Here is an 18,833-nt window from a genome sequence, read left to right as displayed (position 1 = left end):
GAAGCACATACACACAATTGTATTTTGCCAAGCGATTTTAGGGCGTACATCGGCGCTCATTACATGCAAGGTAGATAGGCTACCTACATTTATAGTGCCTATAGGTACAGACCTAAATCGCGAGGCTAATGAATTATTTATCATTCCGTGATAAATTTTCCTCCGAAATCTGCGTTGGTACAACAGCATCACGGCCGCGCAGGCAAGATCAGGACGCGCCGGTGCAAATCGGACCACCTACCGCCACCTCCTCCGCCTCCTCCGCCTCCGCTCGCCTGCAGTCTCGTGCCGCCCTCAGCCACGTCGCCGTCGTGGTGGCTAAAGCGTCGAAGGAGACCTCCGCGACATTCTGGCGACTAGAAACGCGCGCCGGATCGCAAAAAACACTCGCAGTACTTACGGTACAGGTACTTCGGGTGTCCTGCGCCTGATTCCAGGTATCGGGAAGTTGAAGCACAGAAGATACACCCACCTGCAATACCTCGTCGATTTCGCATCCGTTCTGCAGCCATATGAAAGGTAAGCGCATTTCGTGCATCATGCAATCATATGAATTATAACTGCGATTACTCTCCTCAAATTACTATTTACATTGCGGATTTGTATCTGTACTCTGCAATATTATTTTCACCGCAACAGGATTCGCAGAGTGATTCCTGAGCGGTGCGGTGTAATTCTAACGTCCGAATTAATTTTCATTAATTATCCTGTTAGCTGAGCAATTAATTTTATCAAGCTGCAACGAGCGCGCGGTATCCCGTCGTGGCTATTACATGCCTTGCTTCTCGAATCTCGGCAACGCAAAGAGCGAGGAGATTAAAAGGAAAGACTTGGATCAAATTTATAAATGGAGAAATTACATTTTACTCGAGACCAGGACCTAAATCGATTCAGACCTTCGTGTCCGTAATTATTGCCGTACATAAATTTGATGATTGAATTTCATCCTCAGATGTACAGTTAATATTTATTCTTCTTTCCTTTTCTTGATTGCTTAAAACACGCATTACGACTGAAGTCGACGGATCTTTCTATAAAAGAAGAAAAACAAACTGATCGTCAGTTATCTACAGGAAACATTCAATTACAAACCATCGCAACAATTAACGCGTACACGAATAACATTCACGAATTAATTTGCTGCATGAGGTCGCGCATTAATGTCTCTGTTATATCGTCCAATATCGCGGTATAAGTGTGCAGATCTTGAGCTTGATCGCGGGCACCTGACCTTCGCTAAATTTTCGTTGAACTATATAAAATCTTAGGTATTATATGCTTTTATAGCCATACTAAGCTATCGGCTGTAACAATTACCCTGAAATGACCAACGGCCGTTTGTCGTAAAACAGTTTCCCGTTACGGATATTACATTGCGGAAAGATCGATCTTTAATTGTTACTGCAGTGATCATAATTGCAATCCAGAAGCTCTAACTCTAAATGCGTTATATCACGCAGTTATATGTATGGCGTATAAAGCAAACTCATATAGTTTTCATGTCGTCTACGTAATTAGAAATTAAACGATAAAGAATCCAGTTTACTTGAGGCAAATTTATTTTCGCGAACAAAAGCTCGTGCACGCTTTTCAGTCAGAACAGTAACTGTGATTAAGAAACCAGTTCCAACGCCCGTGCAGATATGAATTATATCGCGATGACCTCCGTCATTATAATTTTTTTAGCTGCTTTATTGCCGACTTCCGTTACCGGTCACGTGACATTCCCATTTCAAGTAAATGCGTTACAATGCGTAAAATACATACAGCTACATAATTTCGGAATCGAAGCAACCCTAAGCTGACGGTATAGCAATAATCATATCACGTCTGTGCCGTATAAGGGAACTCGGGGCTTCCAGGGGTTTAATCATATGTAAAATTAGTAAGAAAGAGAATTTCTTATTGTTTTAGTCATACGAGCAAAAGCATGTAGGAATCGTAGAGCTGTGCAGTATGTTATACTCCCTGGGTGGTTACAGGATGCGAAGTAGACGTGCTAGAGCTGCACACTTGTGACAGAATAACGTAATCATAACGCACGTGGATGAAATACCTTACTCGGTATTTCGCCACCCTACTGCTCCGATGTCGGAAGAGGACTTCCCTCAGATATTCGAGTAGCAAAACGTGCCGGGGTGTATATCAGAGTGAAGGTCCGCCCAACTACTGTAATAATTCTCGGACTAAGATGTCAGGGACAAGTTCCATGCTACAAAATAACAGACCCGACGAGATCACGACAAAGAGAGAGAGACAGAGCGAGAGAGAGAGAGAGAGAGAGAGAGGGAGTAAGCGAGAGCGAAAGCCGAGAGTATTCTCTTAACTCTATTATCACTTTATTATAACGAGGATATATTTAATCCGTAAAGTTTAAATCACCAAACTTTTATCCGCATATTATGTCACGTACGCTTATTGGTCTATCAAAAGTTGGCACCGTTTCCCATTTCCACGTTCCGTGCATGTGCGACAAAAAAACCAAAATTGCTCGGATTAACAACACGTGAAATGATGTGCGAGCATACGTGGGTGGTCAGCTGATAATTGAGTATTCAGATATTATCCATAAATCCGTATCATATACCTAACGACGCGGATCGTTTTCATGTGTTAAACCATGCTATATACACTTTCTACAACGTATCATAACCCGAGGGCCTTCTTGCAGGATATAGAGGCGCTCTACCAATATACCAATGAGAATACTCAATTAGTAATCAATGGTAGTTAGTTAGCGAACTATACGTACCGTGTAGTTTGCCCAAATCAGTGGATTCTCGTTACGTCAGTCTGGAAGGCGATTATAATTTACCACAGAAACACGACCAAAAAAAAATTTACACTGTAATACAAGATTTAGAAATATAACTAAGTATTCAGCATGATATTTACTGCATGCTCGTTTATTTTTATGAAAAAATAGTTTTCTTCTTTCGAGTGGGATTCACATATGTGTGTTTTACTGTATTCCTGATATACGATCACAGCTATATTGGTACTGTTTATTTACGCGGTGTTACATGTAACAATCATTTCCTATTCGCAAAATGTGCAATGAAACAGCAATGGTAATCCTGCAGGCAATTAAATAACCTTCTAAATTCAACAATTGGTCGTCCTTGTGTGATTTTGATTTGCTTACCATTTCACTAATCCCTTCGAATAGTACGTTCATCGAATGTCCCGTGCGTTAAATCAACCTGACAAATTTTTTTCTAGATTCATTCTGTTATACTATGAGGGATGATGGTACGAAGTTTTTACCTTAAACTTATTTTTCCTTAACTTAAACATTTCAATTTAACACAGTATAGTACACAGCAAATTACGGTACAACAATAAGTATGCCTATAAATTGTCAAAAGCCTTATACTGCGAGTAAAGTTTTGGGACCTAAATATGTGTCTATCTAATCTACATATGTATTTTAACCACGGATTAGATGTTAAACTGTTTGTAAAAGCAGCAACGCGGTTTTGAAATACGAATTGTGCAGCAGAACAACTTGAAAGTTATTACAAGCTTCAGAACACTCCAACACTGACAAGAGGTGACGAAGTGCTAAAATCAATTTGTTACTCAGCTCGGAGATAAGGTGTCATAGCAGCTTGACACGTACAAATTGAACATGATTTTAGAATAATGAAAAAACCGATCCGTTCAGGAAAGAAAAGAACCACCGTGAAACCGTGCCCTAATTTTTTTTTTACATGGATTTTCATCTGACATCAGTGAGGTACTTACCTTGAAACGTATATTGTGCTGGTATTATAAAAAGAGATAGCTCCAGACGGAGTTGTACCTGCCGAAACAGTCTCGTTATATCATTATCAGGATCCGTGTCGGCCGCCATTCATGGTTCAGTTTCGATTTTCTTCTGAAATTGTGCGCACTGGAGTTTTCCATCCGTAGGTGCAATAAGTAAAACCGAGCTACGTTCTCCGGTCTCCGAGAGCTTTCGACCTCAAGCTTATAGCTAACTATATCCATAATGTCCATATAGCCAAGAACTTTGCCGGAGAAATTCCCCTGGAGCCCTATCGTTACGTGGAAAACCCTCCAGTACCATTTGGATACGTGTATGTTGTACCTAAATCCAGACCGCGATCACCCTGCAAGATAAGTTTTCAGTGCTTAACCGTACGTGCGTCGATGAATATCAGAAATTTACGTAGGTTGTAAAAAGTTCGTGAATAACCGGTTATAAGTACGTGAACAGATATCTGTAAGATATGAATGCGAGTATTTTGTATACCTACCTGTAGATTGATTTTCTTTCAGACTTCCGGAGAAGAATCCACAAGAGTCAACCGTTCGACCGTCGTGTGAATGAGTTCCGGAAGATGTAAATCGTCACGGAAGTTGTCTCGTCCTGCAATTGGTATGCTTCGTACACGTATACAAAATTACATATCATTAGGATACAACGTGTTGATGTAATCACATTGTGCAGTTTGTTTACCAGGCGATGTGATTTACCTGCAGCTTTCCAAATACATGTCACATGTCGTCCACGTACCATACCTAATCGATCCGTACGCGATCATAAAATAGCACACAACGTTCGTGTTGCCTGCGGGTTTCGTACATCGTATATGCAGCCATATCGTCATATCATTTTATTTACCTTTTATCAGATTACGGTGTGAATTGAAAATGAACTCAAAATTGAACTTGGCCTGATACTCGGTTGGATTAGAGTTAAAAAAAAGTGATACGGAAAGCGATCCAAAAAAGTTAACGAAACATGACTAGTAGAGGTATCAAGTGTGATGAAAAAGATTAAGGCGCACGCGATGGTTTATTTATCGAAATATTTACCGCAGTTCGAACGTGTACAGATTTTGAAACACAGTAATGCTATTTATACGTTTATACGTATAATAAACAATTGAAATGATTTTCTCCGGTGTGTATCCATGTGTACATAACAGGTATACGCATGCGGTTACATGTACATATGTACTCGAATGGCAGATCGCAGTCAATTTACCGATATACAATCAAGCTGTTGCTTCGTGAAATATAGGTTTTCCATTCCCTTTCAGGTATAAATTACTCACTGGTAGCAACATGTACACCACTTATACGTATGCGTTGTAAACGTGTCCATGTGTGTATCGCAGGCGTGGGATGCTCGCAATGAGGTGTCATAAATTCATGATTTAGGGGGATTAGCGTATATTTATACACAGTACCGTACACCGCCATGTGTATGAAAAAATCAGGGTACAAGATTATGATGGATAACCGGTATAGCAGTATAGTAATCCCGGATTCAACAGCCCCCAGTGGCAGCGGAGCGTCGCTACTCGGGGTACTTTTAACTTTTTCATCATATAAAATATAAACTTTTTATTTATACCCAACCCTCCCACGCACCTAAATTATCTCGCTACACTTATTTCGGCTTTATTTACCCTAGATTCTACAGCGCGGTTTTACACCCCCAGCTAACCAATAAATTTTTCGCTCTTTTGAACATCTTTTCAAAGTTTTGCAAACCTCTGTAAATGAATAAATTTACCTACATATATATATACAGGTATGTATGTATATGAAGGAGCGAAAAAACAAGTTTCTAATTAACTCGCTGACTGCACGGCTTTCATCGCTCTATCTTAAATATACTTTCCGCTCTTTTTAAGGATATAAAAATCATTTTCGTGAACATTGGATTTTTTATTCTGTTATTTTCTCTCATTAAAATAACAGCACGTAATGCGCTGAATGAATCCCGGCTATTTTGTACGTGGTTGTATTACGGAAAAGTTTTCCAAAAGGGATTCGCATGCAGGGCAAAAGTAGTACGAACTGTATAAAACCAACACGACTTGTTATGCGAACGAAATTATTTCTTCAAGTTCCATGCGCACTCCGCTTTTTTTTCAGTTGTACGACATGTACGGTTTTTTAATTCAAGATTTGTTAAAATCCAGTATTTAGTAACTGAAATACCACGCGACTTCATTCATTATTATATTTATCGTAATTCCCTCCAATTCTTATAATATAAGTTGCTCAACGGATGAAATAATAAAATATATGTATCAATTCTACAACGCCTGTAATAAACACAAGACCAAAAACGACAAGCAAAGTGATCTGTCAACGATGCTTTTATTCAAAGTGTAATTTTCACTCGACTCTACGAGAATATGCATTATACAATTTTCTTACATGTTAGCCACGCTGACAGGTTACGCATTGAGATAGTAAAATGTCGAATGACACGTGCCTGAACGGAGAGTGTATGAAAATTTTTGGTTTTTCTTACATTCAGACAGTGATAAAAAAATTTTAACGCGTTTACATTGAATTAGAATTTCAAATGTCGTTTATATTTTCGCGTGTACATAACTAATTCGTCGAAATGTATATCAACGACTGGTACTGATTCATTTCGCTCGGTTAAACATTTCCCTAAATCACCCCCGAAACAAAAGCTCCTACCTATAGCTATGCAATAATCTTATACAGTAAATTTGATGTAATCGCCAGGGATCGTTTTGCCCGCGGGTATCGTTTCAGCCATCAACCTTCACCAACACGCGTGAATTCTTGAAATTAACTCGCGCTCTTTCGTGCCTTATGACGTTCGGATATTCCTCTACTTGTATAATCGCAGAGGGACTACTGTGTCCACATTATATCGTATAATGCCTGCATGTATACTTTGTCGCCTTTGTTGAAAAATTCATTATAACAGTGCTTAAGCGTATCTTGTTTGACGTCATAATTATTTCTATGCCTGCTCATACAGGGAAGTACGTATAGGTATAGGAATCAAAGACACAGGGTGGTATTAGAACTTTAATATCCTGACGAAAAGTGTTTCATAATTACCCGCACGGAAATATCGTTCGCAACTAGAAAGCAATAAATGTATGTAATCGCCGTTAAACTTGTTGAGTATTTTACCACACGGCTGTTATCTTTAAAAAAAATGGTATTGAAAAGTTAATTTGTAATTAGTTGGGCTATTACAGAAACGATCTGAACAATGATTGTGAGTTGAAGGATAAAATAAATTTATAAATGTATCATTATACAAGAAGTTATAAGGTTTGAAATTCTGTAAGCTGGGATAATTTATGTAAAACGTCTCGTGAGTTGAATCAATATTTTCAAATTGGTTTCAATATGTCGTCAGTAAAAAACATACGCTTAAGTGTACTTAACAATTCTTTACCATCTTTGAAATCGACAACTTATTATGTCGAAGAAAAAAATAAAAATGACCCAACAACAGTGTCTATTTATTTTTATAATAATATTGTGTGAGTGTATACCTGATATATTTTGAATTTCATCGGATCTCTGCACTTTGCATGCAAATGAAACGTCGGAAAACCGGGGAAAGTTTTTTCCCCAAGATACTAAGTAGATATAACGTATAGGGGTAGGCACGAGGCGGAAAAAGGGATTGGACATTAAATATTCGAAGCATTTTTCAATCGTCGCACAGCCCCTTTTAAATGTATAATCAGAGAGCCTGTTTTAACGGTTGAACATTTTCAGAAATATTGCAAGCGTATTCTGCGTATTTCCCCCCCACACTTTCACTTCAACCTTCATTTCGAATATAGTCCGAATTTCTTCTACAGAATTCAATTACGCGACTTGAAACAAAGTGTACAGAAGGACGGTAATAACTGACTGCAGAACCCGGCATTCAAGACTCAAGGGTCAAAGAGTACGACCGTAATTACATTTTTACACGTTTATTCCAACTATCTTGGGATCCAATTCGCAGGGGAGCCGGAAATCTAGGAAATATAAGTTACGGGAAAGTATGTATGAGAACGCCCGCTAGAATTCTACCATCGCGGGAAATCTCGTTTCTTGAAAACATGGTACACGAAATATAGCTCTGCTTTATTCAGGCTCTCTGGGGTCGGCACGCATTTCTGGGCACTTTTTTGAAAAATTTTATTAAGCGAATCAGCTCAGGACTAGATGGATTTTTATATTTTATATTATTTTTATTTTGACGTGACGAAAAAATCGTCAGAATTGATGAAATTTATGATACAAATATCCTGCGGTTACAACGTATACTTTAATTGCTACTCGAGTTTTGACAATGTCCCAGTAGATAGTCATTTTTTTGAATTATCTCTACAGAAGCATTATACGGCCTAGTGTACATATAGACATATAACATAATTTTATTAGCATACTCATGTACTCGGCGATTTAAATGCTGTAATTAATAAGCGGCAATATTTGAATTTCAGAGTTAATTTAACTTTCGAATGATTCGATTGAAGATCCCTGTCGTTTGCGAAATTACAGATTTTCGCGAACGCAAGGCAATCAGGAGCTGGTACAAAATTTTTCTCATGCAAAAGCGAAGACTCATTTTTCACTGTCATTTCCGAGTACGTCGTAAGCCTCGCGTTTATTGGCCAAAAATGTGGCAGTATCTGCGTACACTCAGCTGCGCTGGCAATATAATTTTATATGTATGTACAAAATATTCAATCTTCAAATCTTGAAATATATATACCTATATAAGAAATGCCGATAAAACTGCGAAAACAAAGGACTCGCGTTTACACTCGCGTGTTTATGTATGTACATTCACGACGCACGTTTGTAAATACTTGCACGTTTTTTTCATAGCATATAATGTGATGAAAAAATTCTGAACACGTACCAGACAAAGGCTGCAGATATAACCGGAATAAGTTTTGAAAGAGGGTTTCCCCTTTACGACAATTTCGCACGTCGTTCTTCGTATCTCGTCACGCTTACTCCGCCGTCTTTTCATAGGTGTACATGTTTCGCCTCGTTTATCGTAGCTCCGTACATACATACCTCGCACATCTTATACTTGCCTGCATCCCCTATATGCGAATAAATCACAGATGTTACGTACTTGAAGAAAATTCTTTGCGGTATTCCGCCGCAATATCAGCTCGATAAATTTTTAATATCCCCGGTTTAATTTCAAGACTTTGTAAAAAAAAAAACCTGGGATATAATAATAGTTCGATTTGATTTTTGTGAAACCACAGTAATTCCAAGGCTCAGGGCCTGCTGATTCCCCCTGGCTTTCCTGGTATCCAGCTTCAATGTCCTCCTACCTGTATCAAGTTTTCTCTCATTCTCACACCTACGCTGTCGAGAAATACGCCATTTTCTGCGGACAGAAATTCTGAGAATAAACTTTTAGGCGGGTGTCATATAAGTGTTATGGGGTCAAGAACGTGCAGGAATCCGTTCCGAGTATAACCGCGAAGATGTGGAAGCACGTGCGTGTGTAAGGCTATATGTCAGCCCCAAGTATTACGACTGTATGTATACATGGCTCACAAATGCTTAGTGATAACTAGCCATAAGATTTCGTCGTTTCTCATTCCCTTTTTCCGGCTGCGTTTCATCTTCTTTCGAGAGACGGGAGAGCCGGAAATAAATGGGGACATCCCGACTCCCGAAAACAAATCCCGTTCGAAGACTGCGAGATAGGAGGTATACATATATATGTATACGTATAGGTTCAGCCGTATACATCAGGCCCGGGAACCGGAAGCATGGGGTTAAGTGTTACTCCGTGTCGGGCTCGCCTCTTCCCTGTTTTCGCTCTCATTTACCGTTGCCCCACAAAAAGAATCTAGATTCTCTTTAATCCAACCGGATCGAATCCTTCCGGGTAACTCTGACGTTTCGACGTCGTAGCTGCCCCCGAAGCCCGGGCTTTACTGGGGCTGATAGGATGCAGATCCACTTCAAGTCCAGCGACTCGACAAAGTATTACATACGTTATAGACAAGTGTACAGGACGACTTTACTTTGTACGCGATTCATTTAGGCCTGAATTGCGGTAGGTTAGTGTTGATTAAGCGTACAATAAATTTTGGTCGCAATTAAATGTAGAACAAAAATGTCACGTTAGGATATAACGTACGCGTGTAATTACCGAGTATTTACCGTATTTTGATACTTGATTACAATTGATCCGGAAACGTCGCGTTGAATTGCAGATAAGAATTCTACGTTAAGCATGTGCGATACGTCTTGCGGATAAACGATTTTTCGCATAAGAATAAATTGGCGAGAAGAAACATAATACAATTCACAGGCATATAAGAAATTGGGAGACGGATCGTGTGAATGGCCATTTACGAAAGTGGCACCGGCTACGACGGCCGCGTTTCGGAAAGCTCACCGTCACGGCTTTTCTATTGTGTACATGTCACACGTGTACATATGTATGTACATTGTAGGTACATATATCTATATACCTGTACACCGTGTTTACAACGTAAAAGTAAATATTTTGAGAGGACCATTCCATCATCGCCATTAATCCCGCTGTTTCATTCCTCCGCCCTCCGCCCCAGATCTTATATCATCATCCTCCCTTACTCTCGTCTTACATCCCCTACCGCCCTCTGCCTATATCTATCAATCTATCCGCCTTTGGCCGCGGTGCGAGGCCTGCGAAAACGCAATTCTAATCAAAGCTCCATCTCCGTTTTCCCACGTTCAATTCAGTAAAGTGTAGGTAGGGGTTATACGTTCTATAGGCAGAGGCCAGCTGACTCATTTCCAAAAGCATCAGATATACCTGTAATAGCGATTTCATTGCGGGGTAAATTATACGGCTCCGAGTTAAACACTGCACAACGCAAGCTAGGCGATGGTTAAATGCCGAAGGTACAAGGGACTGTGCCACCTAGCTTATTCCTACCTCATCTTATCGTTGGTCACATAGTCCTGATACCTGATTCCTACATATGTATATATTGGTTGTACGTTCCGCAGGATGGTTATTCGGCAATCCTGCAGGATCAGGATTGTCTACGAAGGTAACCGCGAGTCTCTGCTAAACTTGCGGAAAGTTAATGTCGGCTTTAACGGGATGCCTCTCTATGGATTTACGCATATACCTATAGATCAGTAGATACCTTCCACTTCGGCACTAGGTTTAATAAGTAAGATGAGTCGCGGGTTCATCTAGGTATACATAGTAGATTATACGATCTACATGAATTATAGGATCCAGACGTTAGTGCGGATATGAGAAAAATTATGATACGTATACAGCCGAGGTATAAACGAAACTTGCGTACCTATATAATGTAAAATAACGTAGCGAAAATTATCGTACTTTCAACAATGTTTTTTCAAGAGTTGCTATGACTGACGTCACATGTTACATCGACTTTAATATAACGTATGAATTTCCTTCGGGGCATTAAATAGGTATACCCGCAACAATGAACGCGATTGATTCTAATAAAAAATGCGTCAAATACCAAGTCCTCGAAACTCACTGCGCAATCCAGAGTGTACAGGAAAGGTATTGAAATTCCAAACGCGCTCTCAAACGAACTTTGGATCCTTCGGCAATATTCAAAGGATAATGACTTGTACAGCTGTCACGGAATATTACGTGAAATTCCTCATCTGATCGTTTTCATTTTCATTATTATGATTTTCATTATATATTTCTACATATCTAACATATTATGTACGTATATATATACATATTATAATGTATGAATATTTTTTTTTTTTTTTCATTTTTCCTCCCTCATACTTTTCCCCCCTTTTCTTTCTATATTCCCGAATTCGATTTCATTTCACGTCCGTCAGCCCGCTTTACAGCGGCGTATACAGAATTATCGAGAAAACATACACATCCACCTACGTGTGTATGCGCTGTGCATACATAGATATGTAGATGTGATTAACGAACGAGCGGGGTTATCCTTTGAGCTTCCAAAACTGCCGTACTCGGACTCGTAGTAACGCCAGTAACACGTCGCCCTCGGCACGCCCTTTATTTCTGACTTTTTTTTCACATATATTTTGCCTGCGGTCAATTTCCATTCATTCGTGATAATCGTTGTTAGTTTAATTGTAGCTGTTATTGTCATTGTTATTTTTACTGCCGATTTCAATATTACACCGACGTTGAAAATAATTCGTACCGCAGTTGAGAAAATCCATTATACTTATCCTTTATTTTTCGAGCCAATTCGGGCAATCGAAGATAATAATGATTAATTTAAAATAGCCATCGAATTACTCTTATCGACTAGAGCGTGTGTTTCAACAAAGTAACCTCAACTCTAAAGTACTATAATGAGATGTGCTTAGGCACAGATTTTCCGGAGGGTGATTTTTGCATACGCGTCGAGGCTACGTATATTAACATAATGTATCGTACCTTGCTCAACGGAGCGTATGAGAGATGTGTTTTAAAACGAATTGACTTACATATTTGCATCGTGGATATATTATGATAAATTCTATGCTTCTGGATTTACCTTATTTCTGCATATATTAACAAATATTATATCTAGCGACACACGAGGGTTTCCCTTTAGGTAAATTAAATGGGCATGCGGTCATTATGAACACAGATATAGGTCAAGGTGTTTCCATTAATGAAATAAAACCATCCCTTGTTCTATGGGGTGAAAAATAAGGAATTTTCGCAAGGCCCATGGCCTGCATAGTTTTATACGTAGGTACACATACCTCATTAGTACCTTCATCACCCGTCCCAAAATCGTTACTCATATTAATGTTGTATACGGCTTTTCACTCGATGCAACACAACGCAACACTAATAAATTTATTGTATTATGCGCGTAACCGACTGATCGTGTAATAAAAATTGAAAGATAATAATGAATCACACGCGCAAACATACCAGAGCCTTATAGGAGCAACAACAAACAGAGCTCGTTTGTCGAGTGTTTCGCTTTCCAGCTGTGCAGGCGCTTCCCGCAAGGATCGATTCTTCAGGGAATCCGCCGATGAGAATAATGAAATTTTTCACCACTCTTTTTCCTTTTACCTCCACATTGCTTAGTTCCGGTTCGTGGAGTAAAAGTTTACGGTATATACGGCTATGTATAGGTATATGGTATATCGTACCCTCATTTATACTTCCCGCGAGTTTTCCGCGAGCTCAGAATTTCAGTTCAAAGACTCACACCTAGATGATGTAATACATACTTATGTCTTGCCCTCGACTTTCATAGGTACGTATGTACGTATATGTATATGTACCTATGAAAGGCGATATACATACATACATACATACATACATACATACATACATACATACATGCATACACCATGTACCAGCCTTATACCTATCGAACATGAAGCTTTTCCGAACCGAATTTCACGTACCCCTAACTCAATTCCCGTAATTTACTTCTTGCACACGAATTTTACCTTTCTCGCGATTGATCTCGCAATACCAAGGCCTGTCAATATACCCCCTACCGTTGTGTAAAATCTCGTAATAACAATCGTATAATTTCGCTTTAAATTTATGACACTTAATTTTCTTTCTATTGTATGGGGAGAAGACAAAAGAGTTGCAGTAAAATTGATAGGAATTGGAGGATGATCGAGGACGGCTGGAATGACGTGTCGACGTAGATGATCACTTGCCCACAAAATATACCAATTCGCCGCCTATACGAGCACCGTGAACCTGCACCGTAATTTCCCCATATGGACACGCGAAGCGTTAGCGGAGTAGCGACTCTGGTAGCCTTGGGGGCAGCCGGGGCCGGCGTCGGGACGCTCCTCGCCATCCTTGTGTACGCGGTTTGCGCCCGGCGCCGCGTCCTTCTCGGCGCCGTCGGAGGGCCACTTAACTGGTACGTCGCTACACCACCTAATGTATTATTACGTATAAGTACCACACATTCGTGCACGCAGGCTCACTCGACTAAACTTGTTTTTTCTACACTCTGTACGTACGCACCTATTAATGCATGCTTCGCGTTACGCGCGTTACACGTATTATATTTCTATATTTAGTCGTATAACGAAAGGTGCGTACCGGCTTCCGGTTTTCCCGTCCACTCTTTTCAAAATATAAATCCTTCAATTTTTAACCGCGGTATTACAGGTTTGAGAAGGACTTGCTGGACCGGGCTGAAACTGCGAGATCAAAGGAAGTTCTGGTAGGTTTGGGTACCGGTACCAGCGGCAGCGAGGACAAGGTATGGCCACACAATGCCGCCCACGACAACCTGGCCCTCGAGTCGTCTGGTGGTAAGTATTAACAGCCCGGAGCTGCATGCACGCGGTGTTCTCTTATACCCAAGCGATCTCTAAACCTGTGCAGGCTCCTGTTGCGCTTTATGATCGCATACACGTACACGGTCAAGTACAAACAAGGTTACACATACCTACCAATTTTCGAGTATTTATTACATTACTCACAGTAAGTTAAACTTCAGGCTTGGATGTAAAACATCGCGTTCAAACAACATGTTCGAGAGCACGGTCGAAGGATTCAGACCGTAGGCAAACAAAATAACGAACGCAAATGTATGACGAAAAACACCGATATTGAGATGTTGTTTATTATTCAAAGGAAATTTCCTGTTCTCTAACAGATATTATTCTTCATCGCTCGCTCTCGCTACAGGGTTCATGTCACCGTGTTATTATAGCATAAAAACAACGGTAACATTGAAAGCATCGGATGGATTTTGCACTTTAATCTTACCTGTCCACACTTGGCAGATGCAGTTTTAAAGTCTATTCATAATCTTTATTCAAATCTCCCACTGCGACAATAAATGCATGAATACAATAAACGCTCGGTTACTATTCGACTTTTCTATGCAACTCAGACAAACTGCGAGAAAACTGTGTACGTTAATACAAGTCCAAATCATCCTGCATTTAATGTAATGTGCCTTCGTTTCTACTCTAATTCGTAAGTACCGCGATTATTGAGTATGCCAATTGTCGCGTAAAAGTCGTCCTAGCGTGTTCGTATGCAATACGCGCGGTTTCTACGACTTCCCGAGATTCGATATACCTACATATGTATAAACCAATGCTGTAACCCTTATTGACCAACTGCGAAATTACCCCGATTACAGTTTACGAGAGCACGCGTAGGTAGTATTGCAAAAATGATTTTCCTACCCGCGACGGCCGTACTCGTACAAGGTTGATATATTTGTGCCGATTCTCGTGTACAAGAAACATAACCGGCGTTCGAAGCACAAGTTATACAATTTACATATATTCCTACGCAGCGGTGTCTTTGTCGGAATCCGAGAGCGCTCTGATATCTCCCGTGAGTCCCGGAGGGCCAGGAATCGCTCCCCCGTTGCCCGGAGGGCCCCTTGTCGCCTCGGAAAAATTGGTTATTCTCGCAAAACCCAGGACTATACCGAGCATGCACACCAGACTGGATCACACGAAAATTGACACGGCTCTTTACCAGGTCAGCGCTTCACGAATAAATAAATATATATATATTAATATTTATTATATATAAATATATATATAATATTATATATTAATATTTATTATATATAATATATATATATATTATATATAATATATATATATATTATATATATATATTAATATTAAATAATTCGTCGAAGTTGGTCATATAAAAAATCTTTTTATTGATTATTTAAAAGGTTGCGACGTTTCCATCGGCTGCGCCCAATCATCTTCAGGCAATCATTATTTACGATCCTACGAGCTTAACGTGTTATTGCCTCACCATGTCAGGAAGAAGTGTCTTTAAAAGTGTATTTACATCTAAAAAATTATTTACTATGACCAACTTCGACGAATTATTTTTAATATATGTATATATATATGTACATATAGGAGTTTCAAATTAGTGATCACTGTGGTTATACATATACACACGAATAATACATAAATATTGCGCTTATTTGATGAATGCGTACCTTGTAACTAATCACTGCATTAATTTTTATTGGTGACAGCAGGTGAACTCTGGCGCCACGAGCCCGTCTGAGAGCGAGGATTCAAGAGGAGAGCTTCAGCTGAGCCTTTTCTACGACGCACCAGCTGGTATACTGACCGTTCGACTTATAGAGGCGAGCCAATTCTAGATACTGTATTATATTATGTTTGCATAGGTCACAATTCATATCACAGCAATGTTTCGGTCGACGGAAAGTAAGCAACCCCGTGGGACCTTTCGACGAGAATATTATTATTGGTAACCGTCCATTCGCTGACGGCTTTACTGCACACTCCGAGACTTATATAGACTTACGATCGATTTTCTGAGCCTCAAACTGCACCATGCGTAATCCTAACTCCAAAAAAACACTTCTTGTTTATTATATCGGTGTCTCGCGTACATACCTCGCTCCCAAATTTACATTTTCAAAAGCTAAAGCACGAACATCGTGCTCACCCCGATGCGTCGTTCATTTACAGGCACACGATTTGCAAGCACGAGAGATGAGTGGAACGGCGGATCCGTACGCGAAGATACGGCTTTTGCCCGATCGTAGTAACGTCTGGCAGACTAGAATTCACAAGCGAACGTTGAACCCAGGTATACGTATAGATATATAAGATCCATTACGCGGCTACCTTATTCTACTATTTCTAACAGCATGTAACGTGTGCATGTTTTTATAGTCTTCGACGAGGACTTCGTGTTCGAGGTGATACCAGCGGTCGCAATCAGAAGAACCTTGGAAGTACTTCTTTACGATTTTGACGCGTTTTCGCGTCACCACAATATCGGTTGCGTCCAGCTGCCGCTATCGAGCGTCGATCTCGGCTCCAGGGCCACGATTACTAAGCCAATTCTGCGCTGCACCGAGAGAGACGTTCGCGCGGAACTCGGGGAACTTATGGTCTCCATATCGTTTCTACCCTCGGCCGAAAGACTGACCGTCATTGTGATTAAAGCTCGGAACTTGAGGGTCGTTGACGACACGAGGACGAGTTCCGATCCCTATGTAAAGGTACTATATACCACACGTGCTACATACACTAACCCTTTGGCACGAAAAACAAAAAAAAAAAAAGAAAAACGGTGTCCAAATCACCTTTGAGGTTTAGGGTCGCGCGGTATACTCGTTGGCAAAAATCGTGATAAAAATCATGTGCTTATGCGAGGGATAAAAGATAGGGTCGTATAAAACGGAGAGCCGCTTTTCCAACTTCTTACGCATGCAGTGTTCAATGTCTGATTTTTTTTTTTTTCACCCGCTATGGTTCCAACTACACCGTAACAAGTTCGAGACTTTTTTACTTTCGTGGAAAAAAAGAACTTGGTGAAAATCCTCACTCGTATGTCAACTGGGATTTCTGAACTTTTAAATCCTTTTATACCCCCTCCGACTTTCGCAGGTAAGCATCATTTCGGAGGACGGAAAAAGATTGAAGAAAAGAAAATCCGGCGTTCAGCGGAACACAACGAATCCTGTATGGAACGTCGCCTTGACCTTCGACCTCGGTAGGGATTTACTCTCCCATAGCAGCATAGAGTTCCTCATCCTACACGACAGTCTTCTCGGGGCTAGCGAAACTCTGGCGAGATGCACCGTTTCCGCAAAAAGTCAGCGAGATCTATTTCACGAGGTGCTCGCGGGTCGAGGCGCAACTGCGCAATGGTTGCCCTTAGCGGAAACCAGGCAGACCTGAGCTGACCCACACAGCGCAACCCGATGTGGTTTGGCTGATGACTTGAGTTACTTCGTCGTAATTGCATCGCTAACTCATCATAATTAGGTACTTCCTTCGTTCCAGAGTTATTAACGGCCGCGCGACCACCGCGCAGCGTAAACATTTTCTCATAATAATGTATACTCGTTGGAAAGATGGCAAGATGAATGTCTTAATCACTGCAGGGCATACTTTAATTTGCCCGTTTCGGTACTTCGGGTGAAACGTCATGAATAATCATTTTTTTACTATACCAATTTTAAGCTACTGAATTTTATGATTAATAATATTTTTCATTTTGCTACGTAATTTACAATCTTGGCAAGTAAAATTACCATTAATCGGAGATTGACTTATTGAAAATTGTGACATTCACCTTACTGAAACTCTAGCAATATACGCTACTCATTTCACAGAGAGAAAGGAAGACAAATTTCTCGTGAAATTTTAATCTATGCTCTACTCAATGGCTTGTAAGTTATACCAATGAGAATATGAGAATAAATTTTGGTCTGTTTACTTTTATTTTTAAACGTACCTGTTTGTATTACACGTGGCAGATTTGGCAGTGTGAAAGTTATTCATTGCCTAATTTTCTGGAGTTACTTTTTTTTTCAATTATGTTGCCGAAGATTTAATTTTTTATTCTACTAATTACGGCACTGATGAATTGATATAAGTTTCTTCTCTTCTAACGTCATGATAACTTCCGAGCCTTTGTGTACGTGCTGAACTTGACCACTATACATAATTATTATACAAATTACGATTTTGTGTACGTACATATGGTGAAAATTTCGAAAAATGTGCGATTTCCGCGTGAGAATGAAATTAAAGTAATAATAATAAGCACAACACTAAACGGGTGATACAAATCCTAAAATACAGGATGACACCTGGGTCTTCCCTAATAAGATATTATAGCTTTAATTTATCAACGTTGGTATTCGCATTAATTAAACACAACTTTGTTTTCATTTAATAATATTGCTTACGTTTTTGTTCTGTATTTTATTGCACTGCATTCCCAAGATACCTGTGACCGCAATACGCGGATAAAATTTAAAGAAAACTACGTAATAAAATGTGATGTCACTGGTGAAACGAATCATTAAGTAAAGTGATGTCACGCACTAATTTTTTATGGGCAAATTATTTTTGAAATTCTACACTTACTCAGAGGGAAACTATATTATACTGTATGTATGAAACTTTTAATTGTATAAATATATGAAAAACTGAATATTATTATACATATAATATAGATATATTATATATACAAATATGTATATTATACTCTAACATTGTATGTACCTGTCTCGTTATAAGATACTGAAGAGAAAAAATGTAAAATGATGATATTGTATATT

The 18,833-nt window shown here is 39.6% G+C and overlaps 1 protein-coding gene across 3 annotated transcripts; it reads left to right on the top strand.

The window, feature by feature from the left end:
• The first annotated feature begins 277 nt into the window (after positions 1–277).
• On the top strand, positions 278–18,803 carry LOC107217704 (synaptotagmin-10). Of its 3 annotated transcripts, none has more exons than XM_015655337.2 (9): positions 278–519; positions 4,285–4,384; positions 13,347–13,643; positions 13,898–14,043; positions 15,045–15,235; positions 15,759–15,872; positions 16,222–16,342; positions 16,429–16,760; positions 17,149–18,803. In XM_015655337.2, the coding sequence occupies exons 3-9, from the start codon at positions 13,495–13,497 to the stop codon at positions 17,440–17,442; spliced, it is 1,347 nt and encodes a 448-aa protein (XP_015510823.1). In that variant the 5' UTR covers positions 278–519; positions 4,285–4,384; positions 13,347–13,494; the 3' UTR covers positions 17,443–18,803. The 3 variants fall into 3 exon arrangements, with proteins under 3 accessions (XP_015510823.1, XP_046586961.1, XP_046586962.1); XM_046731005.1 differs by having other exon boundaries at positions 13,344–13,643; XM_046731006.1 differs by having other exon boundaries at positions 15,762–15,872; positions 17,149–18,688.
• Positions 18,804–18,833: the final 30 nt, after the last annotated feature.

This window comes from Neodiprion lecontei, chromosome 2 (genome assembly GCF_021901455.1).
Source record: "Neodiprion lecontei isolate iyNeoLeco1 chromosome 2, iyNeoLeco1.1, whole genome shotgun sequence".
In the NCBI taxonomy this organism is placed as follows: Eukaryota; Metazoa; Arthropoda; class Insecta; order Hymenoptera; family Diprionidae; genus Neodiprion; species Neodiprion lecontei.
This window is presented reverse-complemented; position numbering and strand designations above follow the sequence as displayed.

Coding starts and splice junctions, on each gene's coding strand:
- LOC107217704 (XM_015655337.2), top strand. CDS start 13,495: ATGGACACGCGAAGCGTTAGCGGAGTAGCGACTCTGGTAGCCTTGGGG. Junction 13,644..13,897: donor GTCGGAGGGCCACTTAACTG/GTACGTCGCTAC, acceptor GCGGTATTACAG/GTTTGAGAAGGACTTGCTGG. Junction 15,873..16,221: donor TGACCGTTCGACTTATAGAG/GCGAGCCAATTC, acceptor GTTCATTTACAG/GCACACGATTTGCAAGCACG.